The following is a 16,108-nucleotide window of genomic DNA, read 5'->3' as shown; positions in this document are numbered from 1 at the left end:
AAGAAATGAGCTTCGCCGGGCTGAGTGGCTCAGACGGTAGAGGCGCTGGCCTTCTGAACCCAACTTTGCAGGTTCCATCCTGGCTCAGTCCGGTGTATTTTAAGGTGCTCAAATATGACAGCCTCTTGCCGGTAGATTTACTGGCACGTAAAAGAACTCCTGCGGGACTAAATTCCGGCACCTCGGCGTCTCTGAACCCTTTAAAGTAATTAGTGGGACGTAAAGCAAATTACATTAAAAAGAGAGAATTGAGCTTTCTTTAGTTTGATAAGCTTTGTTTTCATTACGTCAGTATTAACTCCCAGCTGCTATCTGATTGACCTTCACAGAGCAGCCGAATGAGCATCGCGATCGCGGGGAATAACATTAATTCATTCCACTCCTATAAATACTGAACTAAGCAAAACATAGAGTATGTCAGGAGAAAAATATTAATCCGTCAGGTACGATTCTCGAAATTTCTTTTGATGTAAATTACTTAAGATATAAACATTATTCCATTGTTTTCATTTCTGAGAATCTTAATAGGCATACAGACATATATTGTGCTTACTGTGTTATTAACTGAACTTTTAAAATTCATTATTTTGTAGAAAATCGGGTGTTTTTGTAGACGAGTTTATTTCTTATTACGATACATTCAACATAACTCATGTTTTGGTAGAACATTTTATTCGTATTGCACCTGTCCCGGGGTCGGCAGAGTGCTGAATATAAAATTTAATTTCACTAATAAATATTTGGATGGAAGTATTCTGGATGAGGAACTTCGGAACTCAAACCCGGGCATCGAAGTCGTACTTTCAACTGGCACAACGGCTACGCTCAAGATCAATGGTGCTGTTCGTAAGTAAAGTGGGCACTTGATCTAAATATATTGAATGTAGGGTGCTATAGTAAGAGGAGTACGCTATTGTTATTTTTTTTTTTTGCTAGGGGCTTTACGTCGCACCGACACAGATAGGTCTTATGGCGACGATGGGAGAAGAAAGGGCTAGGAGTTGGAAGGAAGTGGCCGTGGCCTTAATTAAGGTACAGCCCCAGCATTTGCCTGGTGTGAAAATGGGAAACCACGGAAAACCATTTTCAGGGCTGCCGATAGTGGGATTCGAACCTACTATCTCCCGGATGCAAGCTCACAACCGCGCGCCTCTACACGCACGGCCAACTCGCCCGGTATTATTATTGTTATTATTATTATTATTATTATTATTATTATTATTATTATTATTATTATTATTATTATTATTATCACCGAGCTCGATAGCTGCAGTCGCTGAAGTGCGGCCAGTATCCAGTATTAGGGAGATAGTAGGTTCGAGCCCCACTGTCGGCAGCCCTGAAAATGGTTTTCGGTGGTTTCCCATTTTCACACCAGGCAAATGCTGGGGCTGTACCTTAATTAAGGCCACGGCCAGTTCCTTCCCACTCGTAGCCGTTTCCTGTCCCATCGTTGCCATAAAACCTATCTGTGTCGGTGCGACGTAAAGCAACTAGCAAAACATTATTATTATTATTATTATTATTATTATTATTATTATTATTATTATTATTATTATTAACAAAATATAAATACTGTATTACATTACACTAGTCCTAGTTTTGTTATAGATATTTGTCTCTGGCTCCAGATATTTGCATGATACCCTTCACAGTGCTCATTGCACCATTCACACACACAATTTTATTTGGGTGATGAAATCTTTTATTTTGACAGAACTTGTGATGAAAACCATGTGTTGCATGTCGCATTATTACGTGTCTAAGCTCGTAATTAGCTTGCTTCCAATCATCCGTCATTATGCCATCTGTTGAATAAAAGTAATTCCATATATAGCTGCGTTTTTCTATTAGAATTTGGAATGTTTTCACGTAGGCCTCAGTGTTTGGCAGGTTTATCTGCATTTTGATGCCTTCTATAAAGAAAGTTTCTTTTAGTAAGACATAGGTCAGTCTTGATGGTGCTGTCTTCCCGATACCGCGGATTTGTTTCATATAACGAGCTTTAAATTTCTCTACAGTTATCAAGTCGTTAATTTTAAGTTTATCCCAGGTTATATGAATCCCATAAGTTGATATTGGTGCTATAGCTTTTAAATAGTATCATTGCTGTTTTTGTTGAAAGTTTTTTGTTTGTTGCATGTTGTAAATCGCTTTTATTTCTGATGTTGTTCTTTCTTTGATATGATTGTTAAAATATGCCAATGTTTTGAAGAGTAACTCCGAGATATTTGAATGTTGGTACTACTTCTAGAGGTTTATTACTAAATAAGAATGGATTGCTCCCAATTCAAAATATAACTTTTAATAACTGATAGAGTCACCTGAAAATACCTATACACACGAGAAATGCCATATTATTGCCTACGTGGCGATTTTCAACACCAAAATTAATTATATGGGAAATGCCGTTAATGTTACTTATGAGTTTTTGTCACTTCTAAATCTCATTCTGGCATTCCCAAATCAGTTTATTAACACTGCACACATATTCATTACACTTCTTAATCAATAGGGATCGGTCCCTTTATCTAACTTTCGGTACCCGCAGGTATCCGCCATTTTATTACCTAACAACACATAAATTATATGAAAAGGATGGCATTCTCGTGAGAAAAACAATATTATCTTACAATGTCCCAATATGAGGACATTTACCAAATCATGAAAATCACGTCGTCGCTTGCCGTTAATGAAATCTGCTCTTTCACCTCAATTATTACACATCACACTATCGCATATAAGAATTTCTCCAAGGCAATACCTCATTTTGATATTTTTACAAAGCCGACGCATGACGTTGGTGTCCTGTAAATCACCATAAATCACCATACACTGATATATTAAATATAGGTACATGTAAGAATGAAGGAGTGGAATACTGTGTAGGAGGGGTACTGACTAGAAGGTGATTGAGGATTTAAATGAGACTATGGAGTGTATTTGGAAAACTGGGAGTGAGATTTCTAGATCCTAATGGTTCGGTAGGAGATAGGGATCTGCGCTCAGACGGCCATTAATTAAACTGCAGGAGTACATATAAGTTACGAAATTTGTTTAAAAGGGCTATAGGGAGGTACATTCAGGGAAACGGGGTGGCCTAGGGAGCCGTGATAAGAGCACAGGGAACTGGAAGTCAAGTAGGGATGACCTAAAATGTCAGTGCTGAACTGTAGAAGTAATGTATAGAAAGGAATGGAATTAAGTAATTTAATAGATAAATACATACCAGATATTGTAATAGGAGTTGAATCAAAGCTTAATTAATTAATTCCGTGTGGCTATTACTAGCCGAGTGCAGCACTTGTAAGGCAGACCCTCCGATGAGAGTGGGCGGGATCTGCCATGTGTAGGTAACTGCGTGTTATTGTGGTGGAGAATAGTGTTATGTGTGGTGTGTGAGTTGCAGGGATGTTGGAGACACCACAAACATCCAGCCCCCAGGCCACTGGAATTAACCAATTAAGGTTAAAATCCTCGACCCGGCCGGGAATCGAACCCGGGACTCTCTGAACCGAAGGCCAGTACGCTGACCATTCAGCCAACGAGTCGGACGAATCAAAGCTGAGATATGATATAATGGATGCAGAAATATTCTCACGGAACTGGAGTGTGTACCGTAGAGATAGAATAGGAATGGTAGGAGGAGGAGTATTATTCTGGTGAAATAAGAATTTGTGAGCTACGAAAACGTTAAAGCTCACAAACATGAAATTCTACGTGTAAGGCTAAACTCAAGATAATAGGCAACTTGATGCCTTTGGAGTGTACAGATCGGGAAAGTGTAGCACTGACGCTGATACAGAATTATTTGATAAGATAATTAGCTATGTGGGAAACGACATGGGAAGGACCGTGATAGTAGGGGGTGATCTCTACTTACCAAATATCAATTGGGAAGGTAATGCGAACGACAGGAGGCATGACCAACAAATGGCAACTAAGTTAATATGGGAACGGCAGCTGATTCAGAAAGTGATGGAACCAACTACAGGGAAGAATATCTTGGAAGTGGTGCTGGTGAAACCAGATGAGCTCTATAGAGGAACCGAAGTAATAGATGGCATTAGTGATCAGTGGCATTAGGTTTTGTCGTAGTTAAACATAAATGTAAAAGAAAGGAATGTACTAAAATTAGGACTATTAGGCTGATAAAACAGCCTGAGTTAGTTTAAAAAAAAGTAATTATGATCGGTGGAAAACCAAACCAAACCAAACCAAACCAAACCCCATGGCACTACAGCCCTGGAAGGGCCTTGGCCTACCAAGCGACCGCTGCTCAGCCCGAAGGCCTGCAGATTACGAGATGTCGTGTGGTCAGCACGACGAATCCTCTCGGCCGTTATTCTTGGCTTTCTAGACCGGGGCCGCTATCTCACCGTCAGTTATCCCCTCAATTCTAATCACGTAGACTGAGTGGACCTCGAACCAGCCCTCAGGTCCAGGTAAAAATCCCTGACCTGGCCGGGAATAGAACACGGGGCCTCCGGATAAGAGGCAGGCACGCTACCCCTACACCACAGGGCCGGCCCATCGGTGGACAACGGTAAATAAAAATGTAAACAGACTCTGGGATGGGTTTAAAGCAATTGTTGAGGAATGTGAAAATAGATTTGTACCTTTAAAGGTGGTAAGGAATGGTAAAGCCCCACTATATTATAACAGAGAAATAAAGAGATTAAGAAGGAGGTGCAGGGTGGAAAGAAAGAGAGTTACAAATGGCTTTGGAAGTAAGGAATTGAAAGAAATTACTAGGAAATTGAATCTAGCAAAGAAGTCAGCTAAGGATATCATGATGGCAAGCATGATAGGCGGTCACACAAATTTTAGTGAAAAATTGAAGAGTATGTATAGGTACTTTAAGGGAGAAACAGGTTTCAAGAAGGACATTCCAGGAATCATTATTGAACAAGGGGAGTGTGAACGTGAGGATCTTCAAAATCAGAATAATTCAGTCAGCAGTATATAAAGATTGTTTGTTACAAGGATAATGTCAAGATAGAGGAGGTAACTAATACTAAAGAAGTAATAAAACTTACTTATGATGACAGTGGCATTTACAGCAAGATACAAAATTTGAAAACTAGAAAAGCGGCTGGAATTGATATGATTACTGGGGATATACTAAAGATAATTGGTTGGGATATAGTACCATATCTGAGGTACTTATTTGATTATTGCTTACATGAAAGAACTATACCAAATGAATGGAGAATTGCTATAGTAGCCTCTGTATATAAAGGAAAGGGTGATATACATATAAAGCTGAAATTTACAGGACAGTCAGTTTGACAAGCATTGCACGTAAGTTTTGGGAAAGCATTCTCTCTGATTATATTATGTTTGCGAAATTAATAACTGGTTTGATAGAAGGCAGTTTGGGTTTGCGAAAGGTTATTCCACTGAAGCTCAACTTGTAGGATTCCAGCAAATTATATCAGATATCCTGGATTCAGGAGGTCAAATGGACTGTATAGCCATTGACCTATCTAAGGTATTCGATAGGGTAGATCATGGGAGGCTACTGGCAAAATGAGTGCAGTTGGACTTGACAAAAGAGTGACTGGTGGGCAGCTATATTTCTAGAAAATAGATCTCAGAGAATTAGAGTAGACGAAGCTTTATCTGACCCTGTCATAATTAAGGCAGTATTATTGGACCTTTATATTTTCTTATATGTATAAATGAAATGAGTAAGGAAGTGGAATCAGAGGTAAGACTTTTCCGGATGATGTTATTCTGTATAGAGTATTAAATAAGTTACAAGATTGTGAGCAACTGCAACATGACCTCGATAATGTTGTGAGATGGACAGTAGGCAATGGTATGATGATAAACGCGGTTAAACGTCAGGTTGTGAGTTTCACAAATAGGAAAGGTCCTGTCAGTTTTAATTTCTGCGTTGATGGGGCGAAAATTCCTTTTGTGGATCATTGTAAGTACCTAGGTGTTAACATAAGGAAAGATCATCGTTGTGGTAATCACATAAATATGATTGTAAATGAAGGGTACGGGTCTCTGCACATGGTTATGAGGGTATTTAGGGGTTGTAGTAAGGATGTAAAGGAGAGGGCATATAACTCTCTGGTAAGACCCCAACTAGAGTGTGGTTCCAGCGTATGAGACTCTCACCAGGATTATTTGATTCAAGAACTGGAAAAAATCCAAAGAAAAGCTGCTCGATTTTTTTCTGGGTGATTTCCGACAAAAGAGTAGCGTAACAAAAATGTTGCCAAGTTTGGACTGAGAAGACTTGGGAGAAAGGAGAGGAGCTGCTCGACTAAATGATATGTTCCGAGCTGTCAGTGGAGAGATGGCGTGGAAAGACATCAGTAGACGAGTAAGTTTAAGTGGTGTCTTTAAAAGTAGGAAAGGTCGCAATATGAAGATCAAGCTAGAATTCAAGAGGATAAATTGGCGCAAATATTCGATAATAGGAAGGAGAGTTAGGGGTTGGTATAATGTACCAAGGGAGATTTTCAATAAAATTCAAATTTCTTTGAAATCATTTAAGATAAAGCTTGGAAAACAACAGATAGGCAATCTACCACCTGGGCGACTGCCCTAAATGCATATCAGTGGTAATTGAAGTGACTGAAGAAGTTGGTTTTCATTTTCTCTTTGGGCACTTCATTGCAGAATCCATAATACAGTACAACAGTGAACGCACGACAACATGGTGTCTTCAGTGTCTTGTGTAATTGTGATGGCATTGCTGGCTGTTGAGGTCAGCAGAGCTTTAACGTGTTCATCGAATGAAGAAATATTCCATTTTTCAATAAGCAGCAAGAAGAACTCATCGCTTCATCGTATTTTGCAGGTATGTTTGATCTTAACAGCATTGTATTATGAAACTATCCTGAGGTTAAAAAGAACAGAGGATTATACACCACCAATAGACACTGTGTTTTAAAATAATGGGCGTAAATTCGCCATTACGTTTAATTTCAATAGAATATGTATTGCTCTCGTAATCAATGTGTGTTTTTAGTTTAGTTGTGAGAAGCTGCAGTCTTCTCAAAATTTCGAGAATATAACGAATATTCAAATATTAATTACAATATGTACTTCAGGTTGATAAAAATATAATTTCGAAGCCAATCTTGATCATTTCCACATCACTACTTGGTAAACGGTTGGTCACTTTAGGGGCACTGCTCTTCAGCATTCTTAATTGAAATGTTACGATATGTTATGTGATTTTCGTTGAATTTTCTCTGAGAGATTACTCTGTTGCACGTAATTTAGAAGCATTTGTAAGAGTAATATTATTGTAGCATTTCACTAAATGGTAGAAAAATGGTATCTCACATCCTATTTCTTTCTACTTATTGAATGGAATATTATGTCTCTGGAGTTACATGGCCTCTCGTTGAAAATATGGAAAGTGCCAAAGGGAAGATTGTTCTGTACGAAGTTTACGGTCTTCCTAAAATAGTACAAACATATAATACATTTAATCACATTTAACATGAATAATTTTTTTTAAATATTCGTAATCATGTTCCTCGGCAGAATTGTATGGGTGGTGGCCTACCATTCAAAAGGTTCCGGTTCCATTCCAGTCTCACGTTCTCATATTGGTGAGTCAGAAAATACATCTGGCTCTGAGACTGGCCTTAATATGCCTCAAATAGTAGTGAACATCCCCGGAAGAAACATAAGCTTCTTATTCTTATTTTCTGTTCCAAAGTGGTAAAGTGTTGGCCTCCGGTTCCCCAGATAGCAGGTTCAAACCTGACAGAGGTAGTTGAATTTTTGAAGGGCGGAAATAAGTCCATTAGACACTCCATGTCGTACGATGTAGGAATGTAAAAGATCTTAGGTGACACATTTGGTGCTTACCCGGCAAAATTAATTAAATCTCAGCCATAGCCGCCCAAGAGAGTTTCGGTTTACACGGTCTGCCATCTAGTAGGCCTAGAGTAAAACGAAACGTCGGAATTGACGAGCTGACAGCCAGATGGCGTCAAATTGAATTGTCTGCACACGGTAGCTGAGGCCATATGATGATGAAGATTATTATTATTATTATTATTATTATTATTATTATTATTATTATTATTATTATTATTATTATTATTATTATTATTATTATTATTATGTTAAGAAAAATGATAGAACCCTTCGCTGACATATGACGTCCACAATTTAAAGGAGGAAATAAGTGCGAATTTTCACATGCAACCGAGTTGCATCACTACGGATTTGCATAGATTATTCCTATCCATTTTACGAGATAGCCTTTTGTGAAGATAACAATTATCATTTTCCTTAATCCTTTACAACCTAAATACCCTTTAAGGGCGTTTAATAGCTGATGTATTACGAAAACTGGTAGGGATATGCATATATTTTCTTCGTAATTCTTGCATAGCTGAATGAAATCATTGCGCCTTTTATAAATAGATAATCTTACTTTGTGACGTGTTCGTTCAAAGTTGAATGTTTCAATGTATGCATTCTGTTATTGAAATATTATCTCCTCTTACAAACTCCGTATATTACATAGGAGAATTAATACTATCCATACAACAGAACGTAGGATATGTAAAGCAACTCGTTATGATTTTTTCTGTCACCGCTTAACGACAAGTGTTGAAATTATTTTAATTTCCATCTTATTTTTAATATTACATGTATGGTGCTCCTTTGAGTGTACAAACCGTAAGAAAGTCCGTTCAATTTCAAAATTATTTCTACAACATATGTAGTATATACAGCACATACAACTAATGCACAAGCAAGTTTCGACGTCACAGAGAAATTATAGAGGACACATTTCTTCCATCTCTGTTGAAATGCCTATTTTAATTCAATGTGGATTTTAGATTCATGTGAATATTTTACCTTAATAACAGATTAAATTAATTAAAAACCATCTTCAACCAATTCAAGTCTGGTGTTTCGACCAGGTGATACTTGACAAAAGTCCAGTAAACAATTCTCCCCGCCACAATACATTAAAATCCATATTTCCTCGTTTAATTCATGCTAATACTCCCTTATTTTGTATAATATTGTTAAACAATTAACTGTGTTATCTATTGAGATGATCGATATTTAAAAACTGTGTTATCTATTGAGATGATCGATATTTAAATACAGTTTCTTCTCAACAGGTAGATCTGACGAAAGGTATAGGAGGAACTGCAAACAGTAGCGGGGAGATATCCTTGGACGTGGAACATGGCCGATCCTTGTGCAACAATAGTGAACTGGTTCGACTGAGCACAACAGTGTCTGGTAACACTGAGCCTTGTATTAGTCAAGCCATTGAATAGTACTGCAGGAGACTTGTTTAAATAATTACAGACTATCAATTCACGACCTAACGACATTATTCATTACACACCTAGTGTAATTTTGTAACACATGGTATGAACTTGGTATATATATATATATATATATATATATATATATATATATATATATATATATATATATAATCAAACTCTCCGAAAATTTCTTAATGGTACACTGACTGACAGTGACAATGCAACACCAAGGAGGAGTGGTTCGAAAGGGATGAAAGTTGGGGGAAAAACAGAGACGGCATGGACGAATAATTGATGTTTATTTCAAACCGATATGCAGGTTACACAATGCGCACGGCATCGACTCAGTAGGATATAGGACCACCGCGAGCGGCGATGCACGCAGAAACACGTCGAGGTACAGAGTCAATAAGAGTGCGGATGGTGTCCTGAGGGATGGTTCTCCATTCTCTGTCAACCATTTGCCACAGTTGGTCGTCCGTACGAGGCTGGGGCAGAGTTTGCAAACGGCGTCCAATGAGATCCCACACGTGTTCGATTGATGAGAGATCCGGAGAGTACGATGGCCACGGAAGCATCTGTACACCTCGTAGAGCCTGTTGGGAGATGCGAGCAGTGTGTGGGCGGGCATTATCCTGCTGAAACAGAGCATTGGGCAGCCCCTGAAGGTACGGGAGTGCCACCGGCCGCAGCACATGCTGCACGTAGCGGTGGGCATTTAACGTGCCTTGAATACGCACTAGAGGTGACGTGGAATCATACGCAATAGCGCCCCAAACTATGATGCCGCGTTGTCTAGCGGTAGGGCGCTCCACAGTTACTGCCGGATTTGACCTTTCTCCACGCCGACGCCACACTCGTCTGCGGTGACTATCACTGACAGAACAGAAGCGTGACTCATAGCAGAACACGACATTCCGCCATTCCCTCATCCAAGTCGCTCTAGCCCGGCACCATGCCAGGCGTGCACGTCTATGCTATGGAGTCAATGGTAGTCTTCTGAGCGGACGCCGGGAGTGCAGGCCTCCTTCAACCAATCGACGGGAAATTGTTCTGGTCGATATTGGAACAGCCAGGGTGTCTTGCACATGCTGAAGAATGGCGGTTGACGTGGCGTGTGGGGCTGCCACCGCTTGGCGGCGGATGTGCCGATCCTCGCGTGCTGACGTCACTCGGGCTGCGCCTGGACCCCTCGCACGTGCCACATGTCCCTGCGCCAACCATCTTCGCCACAGGCGCTGCACCGTGGACACATCCCTATGGGTATCGGCTGCGATTTGACGAAGCGACCAACCTGCCCTTCTCAGCCCGATCACCATACCCCTCGTAAAGTCGTCTGTCTGCTGGAAATGCCTCCGTTGACGGTAGCCTGGCATTCTTAGCTATACACGTGTCCTGTGGCACACGACAACACGTTCTACAATGACTGTCGGCTGAGAAATCACAGTACGAAGTGGGCCATTCGCCAACGCCGTGTCCCATTTATCGTTCGCTACGTGCGCAGCACAGCGGCGCATTTCACATCATGAGCATACCTCAGTGACGTCAGTCTACCCTGCAATTGGCATAAAGTTCTGACCACTCCTTCTTGGTGTTGCATTTGCTCTGTCAGTCAGTGTATAAATCATAAAACTCTCCGAAAAATTCTTAATGGTATATCAGAAGAAATGAAATTAGGACGATGTGCTGACATTAGAGCACGCGGTCATCTTAACACCTCCTTTACTTCTTTATTGGTCCAAGCTGCTGATATCAGGGCACATCAGGTTAATACGGATTGGCCCAGTAACTCCCAACCATATCGCTGTACCAAATGGGTGCGGATAGATGTTACCGTGGAGCTGTGTGTCGTACGACATTCTTAACTGCTGATACAATCCTTAGGACGACAATATAGTTTGGTTTTAAGCACCTGACTGATCGTTTTACGAGTATCCGTGCAGATACAGCTCCCTTTGTCCCTTCGGAAATGTGCTTAGCTGTAAGTTTGTCATTCTGGATAGTTCACTGAATTTGTGGTATTTGTGTGTGAATCCTTGAAAGTATTAACTAGCTCGTCAGAGTACTTCTGTTAACTTGATGGGAGTGTTTCTTACTACCTGTGCTAAATATATATTCTCGACAATGGAACATTTCTGGTAAAAGAAAGGAATCCTCCGTAGATAACGTAGTGGAGTGGAGTGGACGGTACAGAAAGCAAAGCACTAGGGCTAAATAGCACACAAGTAATGCCGTAGTCGAGCATCTAGAACTTACGAGAGATGTTCAGTGTAAGATAATCGATGAACTGAATGAGACGCCTGGGCTTAAAGACTGAACCATGAAAAAGTACAGTTTAGAACAAGGGTAAAAAGCAGCAAGGACATTTGACAATAGCTGTACCATTTAACGTCACAAACGACATTGTATAATGAGGCTGTTCTCTCATAATTTACTAATTTCAGGAAGACCTTTTACTGCGTTGCATACATATTATGGAGGTAATACTACGTGATCTCGTCATATGAATGGTTACGCTAAATAGGATGTAATTTTACCTTTCATTTCTCGAATACTTCGTCTCAATGGCAGACAAATTACGTTCACTGTAATTACTAGAGACTCGTATACCATGAAGATCTGGTCCCTGGGCTGAGTCAATTACTTCTTCTCTTGGTGAAAATATATATTATTCTTGACAACATGAAATAATTATTACGTAAATTATGTAAGATACAAGGAAATGGACACCGGATTCATGAGACATTTCCTAGTTCAAACAAGTGTGAACAAAACTAGTCAGTCGTAATGAAGATACGGGTACAATGTAGGTCTTGAACTCCGTGTAGGAATGTAAGTCAAAGAGTGGAAGGTACGTTACCTCTAAGAAAACGACCGGTGCATGGCATTTACAGATAAACCACGAAAAGCAGGAAGATGACGACAAACCTAACATTGTGCTGATTTTGAGATAATATGCTGGAGATGAGGATGCCATATTGCTAGGGGTAAACAACAGATTGTGTATTGTTTAGTCCTTACATACTAGCAAACAGATTAAGCATAACCATTTGTCGGGTCTGAAAAGGGAAATGCAACTAGATTTCCTCTGAACTCCAGGAGAGCCGAAATAATCTAAAAATCCCCTCTCAGCAATAATATTTATTATTGGGCACTCTTACATGTACGTCCACTGTAATGTTCATTTGAAGAATCCATGCCACTGTGGATAAAACCTAAAATACCCGGTCATTTTAGCATCTTCTGGCTCTCCTGGAAATTGGAGGAAATAGAATAGTGTTTTTCTATTTCCAAATCGATACATCTTTAACGTAGGTGCTTTATTTATGTTTTAGCCCTAGAAAATCCCCTTCGAAGAGGTGATTACGAGCTGTTTCCTGGTTTAGGCTACTACAAACTGCACACCACAGTCCAGCTATGGAAAGCAGCACGAGAAATCTGTGCGATGGAGGGAGCCCATCTTATTGTCATCAACTCCGACGCCGAGGCCAATGTTGTGAAGGAGTACTTCTCAAGAAAACCGACATTTCCCGGATCTTTGAAGTCAGATTGGGTGTACGCTGGTTTCCATGATAAATATGCTGAAGGGGACTATGTTACTGTTACAGGTACGTTTATAATTTCTGGAAAAATGTAGGGAAGCTGAAAATCATTTTGAGCTGCAAAGGTTTATATTCCGCGAGCTGTAATTAATATCAGTTCACTCTTTTTCTTATGACATTATTCAGAGGTACCTTGCCAAAGGAAAATAATCAGACCCCGAGAATTTTTTACGAAACGACTGGGAATAAGACTCGGAACACCCTGAATCTTAGGCTGTTAAGGTTATAACTTTTTCAGGGAGTTAAACAGCAGTGTGTATAATGTGATGTCTGTTTTTTCCTAGTGCGCATGTTATTTACTTACGCTGATTATCAATTGATTGAGATATTGTCTCCGTTTAAGTGAAATGACGCCGTAGTAGGCCCGATGAGTATAATAGTACGGTATATTACGATATCGTCGGTAACAAATGAGCACATAGTGGGTAAGACATAATAACTCAGGTCATTTGATTGCGGCAAGATTTACTCTGACAGATGTAGCGTCCGTTAAAATTTCGAAGTCTGTCATGTACTATGCTTTTCTCAGGTCTCCTTGTCAGGAGTGTACCACCAGTAAGTGGATTCGTTCAAAACCACCGACCTCAGGGTCTACTGCCATAGTGTTCATTACATTGATGACAGGAGTCGATGTCAACTAGCTTGGAAGGTAAGAAGGGGTAATTATAAGGGCTACAGTCCAGCAGAACGTTCTCAGATTCAATTGTGGTTAAGTAGGAAGTGAGGGCAGCCTTTCCATCAGGAACAACTTCTTCGCAGTGAGACACAGAAGCCACCTTATCCCTGAGGCTCCTCTGATTGCCACTCGCCACAAGCCACAAAAACTCCCACGAGCAAGGGAATACATTAATCAGGTTCTCGAAGCATGGAAAATGGTCGTTGGTAAGTACCAGTGGGTACGCGTGGAATGCAGGGAACATGTGCGTCACTAAGCATATGGGGTAATGAATCCCTCTTCCCAGCAGGTACAGTTCATGATGGTGTAAGAGGTAGCCTCGTATGGGGAATCTTCAGCTAGGACAAAATGGGATCCGTAGTGCATGGCCAACATCCGTCGTCTGTAAACGATACACGTATACTTGGGGACAAAACATGACGACCTCGCTCACGCCACTACTCTCCGGCGGCAGCCCGGTATCTATTAGCGGCTTATTAGATTTACTTCGTGTATTGTTGCCGGAGTTGCCAAATCGTCTACTGCACTCGACAAGAAGAAAGATTAAGCCCGAAGAAAGTGGTTTGGCAAACTCTCTACACCAAACAACGATCACTTAGAACTCGTTAACTCAACAGGGTGCAGGGTGTGATTGACAGCTGGCTTCCAGCTCACTTCCAGGAACTGAGGTCGCCATGTTTTGTCCGCGAGTATACCTACAATCAGATCATGTCCACCGATTTGATCGCCCCCAGCGCCTTGCAGTAGACTGTAACTACAGCGAAATAATGGACCGGTGCATCTCTCCCGAATGGTATTCGATTGGTTCATTATACAGTCAACGGTTAAAATGAAACTTTCCACGCCCCCGTATAATTCGGCTTCAGTCGTATTGAGCATATCTCGGCTACTGTCGATGGAGTTGTGCGCAACGTGGCCCATGTACCGTGTAATCTCTATCCATATTGGGAGGCTGTGTGGCAGTCATGGATCTGACTGATTCCCCGAAACTCGTGGTGTTTTGTGGAGTCAAACCCACAACGCAATGGCACATGTTAAGGGTGAAACTGGGTGCTACGCGTTACTAGCCAAGTGTCAGTTATTCAGTTACTCAGCAGTGTAATTTCTCAGTTCAGCGATGTCGTTCGTTTCAAGTTTATAACGGTTTCTTACACAACTGATTTGAAAAACTTAACGATTCACATCTACCCAAAGAAAGATTTTAATGTACTGTAAAAGAAGACGTGCCTCTGATTAGACTTAGAAATTTAAAACCTGTTCATCCCAATGACGACCTGGTCATTGTATTAACTTAAGACTGTCAACACTGAAACGTATGATTACAAAATAAGAAAATATCTTAATCTGAGAGTTTTCATTTCATTTTCAGGTGTTTCCCTGTCGAAATCCGGTTACACAATGTGGCAATCTGGGCAGCCTAATGGAGGATCTAAAGAGAACGGCGGTGGACTTAATTCTCAGGGTCTGTTGGTAGATGTTCCCAACGAGTGGAAACTTGGCTTCATATGTGAACAGGAGCTATGATATTTTTGATAAATTTCTGACTGAATTGTATCTTCATAAAGTTGTCAATATCAGTTAAGAATGGATTTGTAAAAAAAATGGCCAATATTAAAAACATTCATGATTTGTACAAAAATTCAAGAGATATTTTGGGAAATTATTATTGAATTACTAAACATTCAGTTTTACAGTGTTTTAATGTTCACATTGATTAGCGAACATGGAGCTTATTAGCTATATAAAAGAGAGCAAAATAATATCAGGAAACAAGAACAACTTTACCATGGAGCGTCCGGATTTTTGTGTGTCGCATTAAAGCAGGTGTCCAAGCCGAAGTACAATCATATTAGGTGGGTATTTCATGAGAGAAAACAATCATTTGCTCATCGAAAAACGGGCAAACTTTCGGAAGTTACAAGGCTAAAATTCAGGATTATTGACCGATGTGGACTTGTAATAAAACGTTTCTTAGCTCTGTTATACTGCAAAGAAAACTACTACCGTAACTAACTCCTGATTAGTGTCGTGCAAAACACGCTCTATGCTCGGTTCATATTTGGCGAATATGGCCATGACCGAGCCTCGAGGCGAGCTATGTTCGTTCGAACTTGCCCCTTCATACTCACTCCTTCACGAGCTGTCTCAGGCACAGGTGGACGTGCCCGCTTCCCCTCGTTCTTGTTTAGCCGTACTCTGCTGTATATCTCGCGCACATTTATCTACCGGAACATTCGCTTTCGCCTCAATGGTGGACTTATGACTGGGCATGTAACTGTCAATAGTTAAACTTGTATTTTTAGACTGTGATCCTACAATATACTGAACTCGGGCGGCCTCGTATATATAGGTAAGCAATACTGGAAAATAATATAGTAAATATCGCTCCTGTCGGAGAAATTGTTAATAAATTGCACGTGCTGCCACGTGTATTCCTCCTGGCTAGCATACTTTACTGCTTTTATACGGAAACTAAATACACATTATTAATGCATAATCTATATACACTGAAGGAAATGGAAATTGCAACACCCAGAAGGAGTGGTGCTACA

The 16,108-nt window shown here is 40.4% G+C and overlaps 1 protein-coding gene across 2 annotated transcripts; it reads left to right on the top strand.

The window, feature by feature from the left end:
- The first annotated feature begins 819 nt into the window (after positions 1-819).
- Positions 820-15,195, top strand: LOC136881489 (hemolymph lipopolysaccharide-binding protein-like). 2 transcript variants are annotated; one of them, XM_068225654.1, is made up of 4 exons: positions 820-846; positions 9,123-9,246; positions 12,614-12,886; positions 14,926-15,195. In XM_068225654.1, exons 1-4 carry the CDS (start codon positions 835-837, stop codon positions 15,078-15,080), a joined length of 564 nt encoding a protein of 187 aa, XP_068081755.1. In that variant the 5' UTR covers positions 820-834; the 3' UTR covers positions 15,081-15,195. The 2 variants fall into 2 exon arrangements, with proteins under 2 accessions (XP_068081755.1, XP_068081754.1); XM_068225653.1 differs by lacking the exon at positions 820-846 and adding an exon at positions 6,662-6,820.
- The last annotated feature ends 913 nt before the right edge of the window (positions 15,196-16,108 follow it).

The sequence above is a fragment of the Anabrus simplex genome, chromosome 1, assembly GCF_040414725.1.
Source record: "Anabrus simplex isolate iqAnaSimp1 chromosome 1, ASM4041472v1, whole genome shotgun sequence".
NCBI classification, from domain to species: domain Eukaryota; kingdom Metazoa; phylum Arthropoda; class Insecta; order Orthoptera; family Tettigoniidae; genus Anabrus; species Anabrus simplex.
This window is presented reverse-complemented; position numbering and strand designations above follow the sequence as displayed.

Coding starts and splice junctions, on each gene's coding strand:
- LOC136881489 (XM_068225653.1), top strand. CDS start 6,677: ATGGTGTCTTCAGTGTCTTGTGTAATTGTGATGGCATTGCTGGCTGTT. Junction 9,247..12,613: donor ACTGAGCACAACAGTGTCTG/GTAACACTGAGC, acceptor TTTATGTTTTAG/CCCTAGAAAATCCCCTTCGA. Junction 12,887..14,925: donor GGACTATGTTACTGTTACAG/GTACGTTTATAA, acceptor TTTCATTTTCAG/GTGTTTCCCTGTCGAAATCC.